Below are 12,301 nucleotides of genomic sequence, written 5' to 3'. Positions count from 1 at the left end.
GTTATGAACAACATTTTACCTTCGGGGGTGTGAATAGAAAAAAAAGGGAGTTTTGAGTGGCAAGGTGAAAGTATATGTGACTAATGATGTGTTTATGAATTTATAGCTACAATAGCATATTTGCCAAATCCGATAAAATAAAAATAAATATTCAGCTCAATTTTAAATTTGTGCAATCAAGGACGACGAGGTCGGGGTGGAAGGCGCGGCGATCGGAGACTCCAGAAGCTACGGGAGAGGAGAACGCTGAGAACGCTGGGGAGTCAGTAGCCCATCACCGCCCGATCCCGATGCGACGGCCCTCGTCTTCTTGCCGACGTGGATCAGTGCGAAAGGTATGCGCTTTAGTATCTTCCCGATCAAAGGTTGCTGGCCTAGCAAGTTTTGGCCCATTTCTCAAACTAAAAACTCGGCCTGCATGGAAACACCAGCAGGATGTGGCCCAATATCCGACCCATCTAAGCCCTTGCCTCTGATGTCTGGTCCCGCGGATGATCACTGGCCCTTCTTCGGTTCTTCCCGTCCCTCGCACAGTCGCATGATCGCATCGTCTTCACCCCTCGATCGCCCAGGTACATGTTGGAGGCTGCAACACTACCTAATAGCACCGACGCGTGGACCCCGTCCTTACTATTCCCCACCTGTCATGGACTGGACATAGATCCGTCGGTACCAAGCTCCCCTCGCAAATCTACGCGCACGACCACCGTCCCTCCCCTCTGAGCCCTCTCTGTCTCTCTCTCCGACGCCCCACTTCCCGATCCAAACCACCTCAAACCCCCACCCCGCACCGCCCAGATCCAGATCCACCGGCGCGGCGCGGCCGCGGCCACCGGATCCTGTCGAGGAATAATGGCCTCCGCGGCCGCGGCCGCGGCGCCGTCCCCGCCGGAGTCCGACCCGCGCCTCGTCGAGGCCTTCACGCCCTTCCTCGAGAAGCTCATCAAGAGCTCCTCGTGGCGCAACAAGGCGCACTCCAAGCTCTCCCACACCGCCAAATCCCTCCTCGATCGCCTCCAGAAGCCCCCGCCCGCCGAGGCGCAGGCCCCGTCCACCCCTACCTCCTCCTCCGCTCCCTCCACGCCGACCTCCTCGTCCTCGCAGTCGGGCCCGCTGCGCAGCCTCTCACTCGCGGACTCGGAGATGCTCCTCGCGCCCCTGACCTCCGCGCTCGGCTCGGGCAGCGCCAAGCTAGCCGAGGCTGCGCTGGAGCTCCTCCACAGGCTGATCGCGCACTCTTACATCCATGGCGAGGCCGACCCGTCCGCTGACCCCTCGGCGCAGCTCGTCGCGTCGCTCCTCGACGCCGCCTGCAACGCGCTCGGCCTCGACGACGAGCACATTGAGCTCCTCCTCCTCAAGACGCTCCTCTCGGCCGTCACCTCCACGTCCGTGCGCCTCCACGGCGACTGCCTGCTGCGCGCCGTGCGCGCGTGCTACGATATGTACCTCGGGAGCCGCAGCGCCGTCAACCAGGTCACTGCCAAGGCGTCGCTCGTGCAGATGCTGGTGATCGTGTTCCGCCGCATGGAGGCTGACTCGTCGACGGTGCCCGTGCAGCCCATAGTCGTGGCTGACGTGATTGAGCTGCCTGACGCTGGTTCTGGTTCGTCGCCAACTGCCGACCCCAACTTTGTACAGGGATTCATTTCGAAGATCATTGGGGACTTTGACGGTGCACTCACACCTCTGGCACGGACAACTTCAGCAGCAGGGGCAGGGGCCACCGTGGCCCATGATGGTGCATTTGAGACGACAGCAGCAGCAGAGGAAGGGGCGAACCCAACAGATTTGCTTGATTCGACGGATAAGGACATGCTGGATGCCAAGTACTGGGAGATCAGCATGTATAAAACAGCTATTGAGGGTCGCAAGGATGAGCTTGGGGTGGAGGGGGCAGTGGTGGGCACTTTGGACGATGATGCTGATGTGAGGATTGGTAATAAGTTGCGGAGGGATGCTTTTTTAGTTTTCCGAGCATTGTGTAAGCTTTCCATGAAGACACCACCCAAGGATGCACCAGCAGATCCAATAGTGATGCGCGGGAAGATCCTTGCTCTCAAGCTTCTCAAGATCTTGCTTGAAAATGCTGGAGCCGTGTTCCGTACCAGCGAGAGGTACATATGCCCTTGTCTGAATGTGATCCACATGTTTATTGCTGCACATCTGATCTTCTGAATTTGTTGAACTTCGTTTTAACATTACCGAACAATATTTAGAATACCACTTTATTGCATGAAATTTGAAAACTGGTATACCAATGGCTTAATGAAGAGAGGAGGTTTGAAAACTGGTGTAGTACTGTTGGATTAATCTGTAGATACTGTTGCTATGCCATGTGAATAAAATGCTACTAAAAGTATTGCAATTCCCAAGTGCAGTTTGGCAGGAGTTAAGTGATTGCATTCTGCTTATTGCTTAGATGTTAAAAGAGAAATATTCTGAACTTTGACCAATGTGTCGTTAATAGAATTCTTGGTGAGAGTATCAACACCAGTCTGATATATGTATATATATTCTAAGTTTCAACAGGATGACAAAACATTATGTGATTGTCAGTTGAAATGGAGCTACGAAATGGCTTCAACAGTTTAATTGTGTGACACCCTGAATTTTTTATGAAATGTAATTAATCTCAGTACTGTAACCAGTGATAATTGTGTACATGCTGTATTTAGATTTCTCACGTGCCAAATTGGCAGTATGGACTATGGACTATAGGCCTATTATGTGGTGTTCACTTCGTTCCCTTAGGTATTACCTATACCATCTGTTTATCCGGTACAGCTGAAGCTGAATTGAAAGTTATTAATTATATCACATAAGATATACCTAAATTGCCAATCATAATGTTTTTGAAGCTATAAAATTTCTTGTGTTGTAGTTAGAAGTTTTTGTAACTTTGGACTCTCGACCTTCCTGCGTTATGAGATATACTGAATCCAGTCTTAGTTCCAAAACCTTTGTATGACTTTTGACCTTTGTATACTTCTGGTGTCTTGTCTTCTTAGTTCATTTCCATCATGCTTCATCTGTAAAAAAGAATTAGCACTGGCAATTTAATAAAAAATTCTTGATGGGGAACTGATCAACAGCTAGAAGAATGTTGTGGAATTGCCAATAATAAGGAACATGTTTAAGCTTAGGAATACACAAATGTGCGAGTATTTCTTCTCTTGGATTGACTAGGTTTTTATCAATAGCTAGGAATAATTTCTAATAAAAGAATTAACTGTGGCAATTGAATTGAAATTACTTGACAGGGAAATGATCAATAGCTAGAAGAATGCTGTGGCAGTTGCCAATAAGGAACATGTTTAAGCTTAGGAATACACAGATACGTGAGTATTTCTTTATTGGATTGACTAGGTTTTATTGGAGCAGAAATGGTAAAATTGTGATGCATTCATGTGAATCATAATAGCTACCGCAACAAAGTCTACAGACATTGTTTGAAAATCGTGATAGCCTCCTTTATGAACAAAGTATTGTGGTAGGAGAGGCAAACATCTACTACTGATGTGGGAAAACTTGATGGGCCTAGAAATATATAGAATGTTGCCTAATTTGTTGTTTTTGTTGGTGTGATTTTCTTCATTCTAACTTTCTAAGTATTACCATTCTCCTCTCTATGTTATACTATGATATGTAAGCAGCTTTTTCAGTTGAACTTCTAAGGAATATTACTCATGGGAGTGGCACTGTGTCGGTGATTATTTCGGTTGTCTATGTTTGTATCTGTTATTAGTTGACGGTCAGGAATCATGTTTCTGGGAAATGGTTGAGATTAATGTGTTGGGCTTGTGCATATGGATTGCCAGCTTACTGAGAAATATTACTATTATTCAGCATTCTACATAGAGCAACATCTTTTCTAGTATGTTCTGTTGGTTTACTTGATATAATTAGTAATTGATATTTGTTATGCTGTGGTTGTGTCATCATTCTATCTGCCAGTAGTAGAGTTGTAACTCATCTTCTCAATTGCTTTTGTTTCGCTTGGAAGACCTCTGTTTGATCTAACAATATTTTTCTCAACCTGTCCAGGTTTCTAGGTGCTATCAAGCAGTATTTATGCCTTTCACTTTTGAAGAACTGTGCCTCATCTCATATGATTGTTTTTCAGCTATCTTGTTCTATTTTTATTAGCTTGGTGTCTAGATTTAGACCAGGATTGAAGGCAGAGATTGGAGTGTTCTTTCCCATGATCATTTTGAGAGTTTTGGAAAATATTGCTCAGCCAAATTTTCAGGCAAAGATGATTGTTCTTCGTTTTTTGGAGAAGCTCTGTGATGATTCTCAAATCTTGGTTGATATTTTCCTTAATTACGACTGTGATGTCCACTCATCAAACATATTTGAGAGGTACTGGACCATTCACTAGGCTTAGTACTCTAGTTTAGCATTATTTAGATTCACTATTCTTGTTGTGACATTTTCTTGATTTTGGACAACAGGATGGTGAATGGTCTACTAAAGACAGCGCAAGGACTTCCTGCTGGTGTCCCTACCACATTGGTACCGCCTCAGGATACCACAATGAAAAGTGAAGCAATGAAATGCTTAGTTGCTATCCTCAGATCCATGGGAGATTGGATGAATAAGCAGCTACGCATTCCAGATCCTGATTCTCCTATAGTAGAATCTGAGAAAAACGATAATGATGGTGGAATTGAGCTTCCCCAGACAGATAACAACGGAGATGAGTCTAGTGAAGCATCTGATTCACATTCTGAACTATCTAATGGGATTTCAGAGGCTGCATCTTTGGAGCAGCGTCGAGCTTATAAGATGGAGCTTCAGGTTGATGATATTGCACTTTTAAGTTTTTTTCACCATCTATTGGTGGGAATGTGCTTGTTGCTCTGCTTTGCTGTACAACTTGCTGCAGTTCCATTGTATTTTGTTGAGTCCTTGTTCTTATATGCTTGATTGATTTATGTCTGAATAACAGGAGGGCATCTCTTTGTTTAATCGGAAGCCTAAGAAGGGAATTGAGTTCCTAGTAAATGCCAGCAAGGTGGGGGATTCACCCGAGGAAATAGCTGCTTTCCTAAAAAGTGCATCTGGCTTGAACAAGACTATGATTGGTGATTATTTAGGGGAAAGGGAAGATTTATCGCTCAAAGTCATGCATGCATATGTGGACTCATTTGATTTTCAAAGCATGGAGTTTGATGAAGCGATTAGAGCTTTCCTTCAAGGCTTCAGGTTGCCTGGAGAAGCTCAAAAGATTGATCGGATTATGGAAAAGTTTGCAGAGCATTACTGCAAATGTAACCCAAAGGCCTTTTCCAGTGCAGATACAGCTTACGTCCTTGCTTATTCAGTCATAATGCTTAACACTGATGCACATAACCCGATGGTCAAAAACAAGGTACTTTTTTGATGTCAAAAGGTTCTTTTATATCAATATAATTTGCATAATTTTGTAATTTGTTAATTGACGCAGATGTCACCAGAAGATTTTATAAGAAACAATCGTTGTATTGACGATGGGAAAGACCTGCCTGAGGAATTTATGAGATCTTTGTATGAAAGGATTTGGAAAAAAGAGATTAAGATGAAAGAAGACGAATTTGTTCCCCATCAGCAACAATCAACAAGCTCTAATAAAATTCTTGGGTTAGATAACATTCTTAACATTGTCATACGCAAGCGAGGTTCATCTATGGAGACGAGTGACGACCTCATTAAGCATATGCAAGAGCAATTCAAAGAAAAGGCTCGCATATCCGAGTAAGTTACATTACATGTTTAGATGGATAGTTGTATCAGCTAAGTTTCATTAAGATGCTGTTTTGCTTGAAGATTTTTTTTAATACTGTTACCCATTTGATTATGCTCTTGTATTATTTATTTTGTTGTACAAATGATTTACCTGGAATTTTTTATGAACAAATTAGGTCAGTATTTTATCCGGCCACAGATGTTGTTGTTTTGAAGTTCATGGTCGAGGTTTGCTGGGCTCCTATGCTTGCCGCCTTCAGTGTCCCACTTGACCAGAGTGATGACGAGATTGTCACATCCCAGTGCCTTGAAGGATTTCGCAGTGCAATTCATGTTACTGCAGCCATGTCGATGAAGACTCAAAGGGATGCATTTATCACTTCGCTTGCCAAGTTTACATCACTTCACTCTGCTGCGGATATCAAGCAGAAAAATATTGAAGCCATCAAGGTTTGCTATTTTTTTTATTAAGATGTTAATGTTAAGTCATCTGCTATTGTACTGGCAGGAGCATTATCTCTGTTACTAGTATTTGTTGAAAATATATTTTTTAAAATCATCAAATGAAACCATGATGCATAGAAGTTTGTTTTGTTTCGATGACTTCAGAAGTGTAGATTTAGCTGATTTACGCTTTGGTGGATCCAAGCTAAATTTTGGAAAAGTGCTTTGTGATATCTGGATGTTGTGATTTCCGGTCAAGTCATGGAGACCAGTGCTGATTCTCAGTTAGGGCTGCTAGGTTTTGATTCCTGGTTGTACTGAACATTGGTACCATTGCCATTGTCACATTCGTCTATCATTCTAGTGGTGGAGCAACAAACAACAGGAACAAGGCCTTTTTGTTCCTAGCAAGTTGGGGTAGGCTAGAGATGAAACCCAACAAGAGCCACAAACAAAGAGAATATAAGAAGTAAAAACATAATAGTGATAATAATAGTAATAATTGTAAAGGACATTGGCATCCTATGTCTTGGTTTGGGCACATGGATTGCTAATATCCATTGCTAATGTCCATGCGCTCATATCCAAGTATAATTCTTTGGATATCTAACTGCCAGAGGATTCTATCCTTAGTCCCTTTTGGCTTTTCATTTGAATGTTTCTATTGTGCATCTTTTTTACAAGTGTACGTCATATGTGTGGTGCTAATTGCAGTTTGCCGTATCTTAGTTTTGAGCATCATGAAAAAAGTTTGTTCTCATTCTCATGTTCTTTTGCTGTGGTGGTGGATTGCCTCACAGGCAATTTTGTTAATTGCAGATGAAGATGGGAATTACTTGCAAGAAGCATGGGAGCATATACTGACTTGTGTTTCTCGTTTTGAAAATCTACATCTTGTTGGAGAAGGAGCGCCTCCAGATGCCACCTTCTTTGCACTGCAACAGCCAGACCTTGATAAATCAAAACAGGCTAAGTCATCGATTCTTCCTGTTTTGAAAAAGAAAGCTCCTAATGCTAGTTCAGCTTCTAAGAGAGGTTCCTACGACAGTGCCGGTGTGGGTGGTAAATCTTCTGGTGTTGATCAAATGAATAACGAGGTGACAAGCCTCTTGGAGCAAGTTGGCATGGCTGAAATGAACCGTGTATTTGTAAGAAGTCAAAAGCTCAACAGCGAGGGCATAATTGATTTTGTGAAGGCTCTCTGTAAGGTTTCAATGGAGGAATTACGGTCTGCATCTGATCCTCGAGTTTTTAGTCTCACAAAGATTGTCGAGATAGCGTAAGGAATCTGGGGCTTCACATCAGTAATACATTGCAATATGTTTCTTTACACTTATATTCAATTTTAAAGATGTTGATGTATGATTATCTCTTTTTGTTCCTTGTAGGCATTATAATATGAACCGCATCAGGCTTGTCTGGTCAAGCATATGGCATGTCTTGTCTGAATTTTTTGTCACCATTGGCTGCTCAGAGAATCTTTCAATTGCAATATTTGCTATGGACTCATTGCGGCAGTTGTCAATGAAGTTCCTGGAGCTAGAAGAGCTGGCTAACTACAATTTCCAAAATGAATTTATGAAACCTTTTGTTGTTGTAATGAGGAAGAGCCGAGCTGTTGAGATCAGAGAGCTAATAATTAGATGTGTCTCTCAAATGGTTTTGGCCCGTGTTAGTCATGTTAAGTCAGGGTGGAAGAGCATGTTTATGGTATGGCATCTCTACTTGCACTCATGTACCATGACTTTTGTATGGTGACTGTCTGGAACATTCTTATTCTCATTCCTGAATAGCTGTTTGGTGTACATTTTTCAGGTCTTTGCAACAGCATCGTATGATGATCACAAAAATATTGTACTATTGGCCTTTGAAATTATAGAGAAGATTTTGCGGGAGTACTTTCCCTACATTACTGAGACTGAATCAGCGACTTTCAATGATTGTGTGAACTGTCTTATTGCATTTACAAACAGTAGGTTTAACAAGGATATAAGCCTTAATGCAATTGGCTTTCTTCGATTCTGTGCGACAAAGTTGGCCGAAGGTGACATTGGATCCTCAAGGTTGAAGGAGAATCCCACTTCAAACAGTAATCCACCCTCACCTCATTTGACCATTGATGGAAAGCAGGAAGGTCCAGTTCTTGTTGATAAGGATGACCATATACACTTTTGGTTTCCTTTACTAGCAGGTAATTGCATTTATCCATTTTGTTTCTATGTTGACCCTTCACTTCTTTCAGTTTGCATATTTACAGTGTGACAAGTAATGTGTGCTACTTTTCAATCCTTGCAGGGTTATCTGAACTTACCTTTGACTTAAGACCTGAAATCAGGAAAAGTGCTTTGCAGGTGTTATTTGACACATTAAGAAATCATGGTCATCTTTTCTCTCTGCCTTTATGGGAGAAGGTGTTTGACTCAGTGCTTTTCCCAATATTTGATTATGTACGCCATGCTATCGATCCATCTGGTAGTTCTCCGCAAGGACAAAGTGTGGAAAATGATCCTACGGAACTTGATCAAGATGCTTGGCTATACGAGACGTGCACTTTAGCTCTTCAGCTAGTTGTAGATCTCTTTGTTAAGTTCTATGATACAGTTAATCCACTTCTAAAGAAGGTTCTCTCGCTCTTGACAAGTTTCATAAAGCGTCCTCATCAGAGTCTTGCTGGTATAGGTATTGCCGCATTTGTTCGTTTGATGAGCAGTGCAGGATCTGTGTTTGTCGACGAAAAATGGCTAGAGGTCATGTTGTCATTGAAAGAAGCTGCCACCGAGACACTTCCCGATTTTTCTTATATTGCATCTGGAGCTTACCTGGAAGCTGTATCAACAGAAAATGGAGCCTCTTCAGATAATAGAGAAGACGAATTTCGACCATCAGAGGATAGGGATGACGAAACCTCTAGATCAAGGAACCTATATTTTGCAATTGGCGATGCCAAGTGTCGAGCTGCTGTGCAACTCTTATTGATTCAGGTTTGTATTATTTTCTTCTAGAACTTCTGTTTATTGATGATTTTTTTTTTGTTTGCTGTTATATTAAACATATTGTTTTTGTAACCTGTTGATTTTCTTGAATTATACAAATCTTGTAACAACACCTGGGCTGATAGGAATTTTAAGGGGTAGTGGAGGTAAAGAGGAGAAAAATGTATGGCAATATCACGTCATGTCTGGATAGGGTTCAATAATCTAAATCAGGAGAAACCAAATGTTTCATCTACGAGCTAAATTTCTTGTGTCCTCTTCTATCCAGAAGTAGATGTTCTGGGTTCCTGTTGATATTGATGGTCTCTCTAGTTACAGTATCGGAAGTAGGAACTAACCTCTTGATTCAAATACATCAGAAGTATTTTCTTGCATTACTAATCATCGATCTTATGGGAATTTTTTTATTAATCTTTGTTTTTAATATTAGACATACTGACTAAAACTTGTCCAAACGATTTCCCTGTCACTGTAGAACCTTCCTTAGCCATTTCGCTCATGAAGAAGTCTAGTTCCTAGTTTTATCAATTGTAATTTATATGACACCTGCTTTAGCTTCTACAAATAATAGGGTGGTAATCTCTCAGGGTGCAAGAGGGTCGACCCTCTACCTTCTCTAGTTAGAAATGCAATAAAAACTTTTGTCCATTTTGTGTATTTTTTACACAAACAAATGAACTAAAGTGGGTCAAAGGGTACCCTAAGGTTTCCCCTTAAAAGAATGGTTACTAAGGTTCGCCTATTTGCACCCCTAGTAATCTCTTAGTGATCCCTATTGTATTTACTCTTATCCGTTTTCTTTTTGTAGGCTGTGATGGAGGTATATAACATGTACAGAGCTCAGTTGTCAGCACAGAACACAGTAATCCTCTTTGGGGCCTTGCACACTGTTGCCACTCAGGCTCACAAAATAAACAGTGATAATGAGCTGCGATCCAAGTTGCAGGAGTTGGGTTCAATGACCCAAATGCAGGACCCTCCATTGTTACGCCTTGAGAATGAGTCATACCAGCTGTGCCTCACTATCCTCCAGAACATATTCTTGGACAGATCTTCTGACGAAGGGAGCATAGAGGCTTTGGAGAGCCACCTTATTGTCTTGTGCAAGGAGGTCCTTGAGGTATACTTGAGCACAGCAAGACCTGCTCAGCTTTCCAGTGGCACGAAACCGCTTGGCCATTGGCTTATTCCAGTCGGTTCATCGAAGCGAAGAGAGCTTGCAGCCCGGGCACCCCTTGTTGTCTCAACCCTGCAAGCTATCAGTGGCCTAGGTGACTTGTCTTTCCAAAAGAACCTTGGCCATTTCTTCCCCCTCCTTGCTGGCCTCATAAGCTGCGAACACGGCTCAAGTGAAGTGCAGGTGGCCTTGAGTGACATGTTTAGCACTTGGGTTGGCCCGCTAATGCTCCAATCCTGCTGATGCTTAGCAGCATGTGATACATAGTATACCGCCACATGTAAGTTATTGTTTGTTTCAGTGCAGTCCCATTCTGTTCCCCCTTTCCTCCATTTTGTTGTGTTCGTCATTTAATTGCTGGGGGAGCTTATATTGTGCGAAACTGATCTTGCAGATCCTTCTCTTTTTACATTTTTTTACTTGTTCTCATTGGGAGGAGTGTATGTTACTATAGAGGACTGAATTCTGCACCGTAGCCTAGTTAACATTGTGCCCGTTGTGTTCTTCGCGTTCTGAATTAGATACATTCAGTAGTTCTCTTGACCTGCATTCCATGCTTTTATTGATTACTGCCCTGGAGGACTTCCTTTTCACCTTGCGTTACCAGTAGCGTTTTAGCCTTCTTTAGATTTGCTGGATAATAGTTACCGGGCAGTCGAAATCTATCCCATTTTGTTGGCCTTACTATTTTATTAGCCAGCTTTGGATTTATAGGTGTTTATGCTTTAGAAGACCGGTGGCGGCGAAAAAGCTACAAAGCGACGGAACAGGGAGCAGAGTACAAATAACGCACTCTATGATTCATCAATTGTTCTCTTATGGTGTGATTGGCTGTTAGTATGTAGTTTTGTCCGGATGGACGTATATGCAGGGTGAGAAGAAGTGAGTTAAGTTATATTTGTTGGAGAGAAGTGGTGTTTTGTTGTTTGTATCTGTTTGGAGAGTTTGCAGTGAGTTTTCCTTCCGGATTAGGCCATTGGTGTATATTTGTATTCATCATGTTAGACTGTAACAGTATAAGTAGATAATCAAATATATATTATTTTAAAATTATACGTATCTATGAGTTAGAATTTATTTATGTGGACAATTAATGACATCCTCGTAGTCTGTGATTGGATCGGGCTGGCCTTTTCAGTTCACCACAACTCGGGGAAAACGCCACGGCACAATTAACACGTGAACGTAGAAAGGCTACTGAATTTTTTTATATATTTTTAAGAATATATGTTTGTTTGAAAAAAAAAATGTACATGTAGGTTATTGTCATTAGTTCAACGGACGAGAATAAGATATTGTCTGTTGAACGGGTGAGAATTTGTAGGCTTTGGTACTTAGTGTATTAAATAATTGGAGAGAGGAATATCCCGCTTGTTTAAGTAGACGAGAATCAATTTCGCTTGCTAAATGGGCGAGCCTTCCGTGACTGTGACACCGAACGAACTCACATAAAAGGTCTCGTCTTTTGAATGAGTGTGATCTTTTGGGTATTTAATCTGGTCACGTTAACTGTGTCGGTATTAGCCGCTCATTTCATACCAACACAATGGAGAGGAGGGGAGGGGTGGGGGAAATTGTGCGATGAAACTCTATCAAAGGAAAGTGGTATGTTATTTTTCTACGATGTTTTTACAAACCTGTTAGGATAGTTACTAGTGCTAGATTTTGACATATGTTAGATGTTAGATTTATATATTTTTTTACAAATTTAATAAGATAGCCACTAGACGTAGGTTAGAATGTTGATCTAGTTTTAAAATTAGGGTTAGACATAGTTTAACGATTAGATCCTTTTTATACGTATTTTTTTAGCAATTAGAGGTAATATTTAGACATATGTTAGGTAATAGATGTATGATTTAGATATAGTGTAGTCATATCTGGTTTGATAGATGTATGATATAAAGGTGTTTGATGTAGCGATCTGAAAATATTTTGTTACAATATAGATTATATG

The 12,301-nt window shown here is 41.8% G+C and overlaps 1 protein-coding gene across 4 annotated transcripts; it reads left to right on the top strand.

Moving 5' to 3' along the window:
• Window positions 1-510: 510 nt before the first annotated feature.
• On the top strand, window positions 511-11,399 carry LOC133912041 (brefeldin A-inhibited guanine nucleotide-exchange protein 2-like). Of its 4 annotated transcripts, none has more exons than XM_062354580.1 (12): window positions 511-2,117; window positions 4,048-4,365; window positions 4,458-4,803; window positions 4,955-5,377; window positions 5,453-5,739; window positions 5,907-6,180; window positions 6,975-7,453; window positions 7,563-7,884; window positions 7,990-8,365; window positions 8,470-9,155; window positions 9,976-10,624; window positions 11,059-11,399. In XM_062354580.1, exons 1-11 carry the CDS (start codon window positions 853-855, stop codon window positions 10,585-10,587), a joined length of 5,388 nt encoding a protein of 1,795 aa, XP_062210564.1. In that variant the 5' UTR covers window positions 511-852; the 3' UTR covers window positions 10,588-10,624; window positions 11,059-11,399. The 4 variants fall into 4 exon arrangements, with proteins under 4 accessions (XP_062210564.1, XP_062210565.1, XP_062210563.1 ...); XM_062354581.1 differs by having other exon boundaries at window positions 11,045-11,399; XM_062354579.1 differs by having other exon boundaries at window positions 11,041-11,399.
• The last annotated feature ends 902 nt before the right edge of the window (window positions 11,400-12,301 follow it).

Source organism: Phragmites australis, chromosome 3 (genome assembly GCF_958298935.1).
Source record: "Phragmites australis chromosome 3, lpPhrAust1.1, whole genome shotgun sequence".
Taxonomy (NCBI): Eukaryota; Viridiplantae; Streptophyta; class Magnoliopsida; order Poales; family Poaceae; genus Phragmites; species Phragmites australis.
Note: the sequence above shows the minus strand (reverse complement) of the source record. Positions and strands in the feature narration are given on the sequence as shown.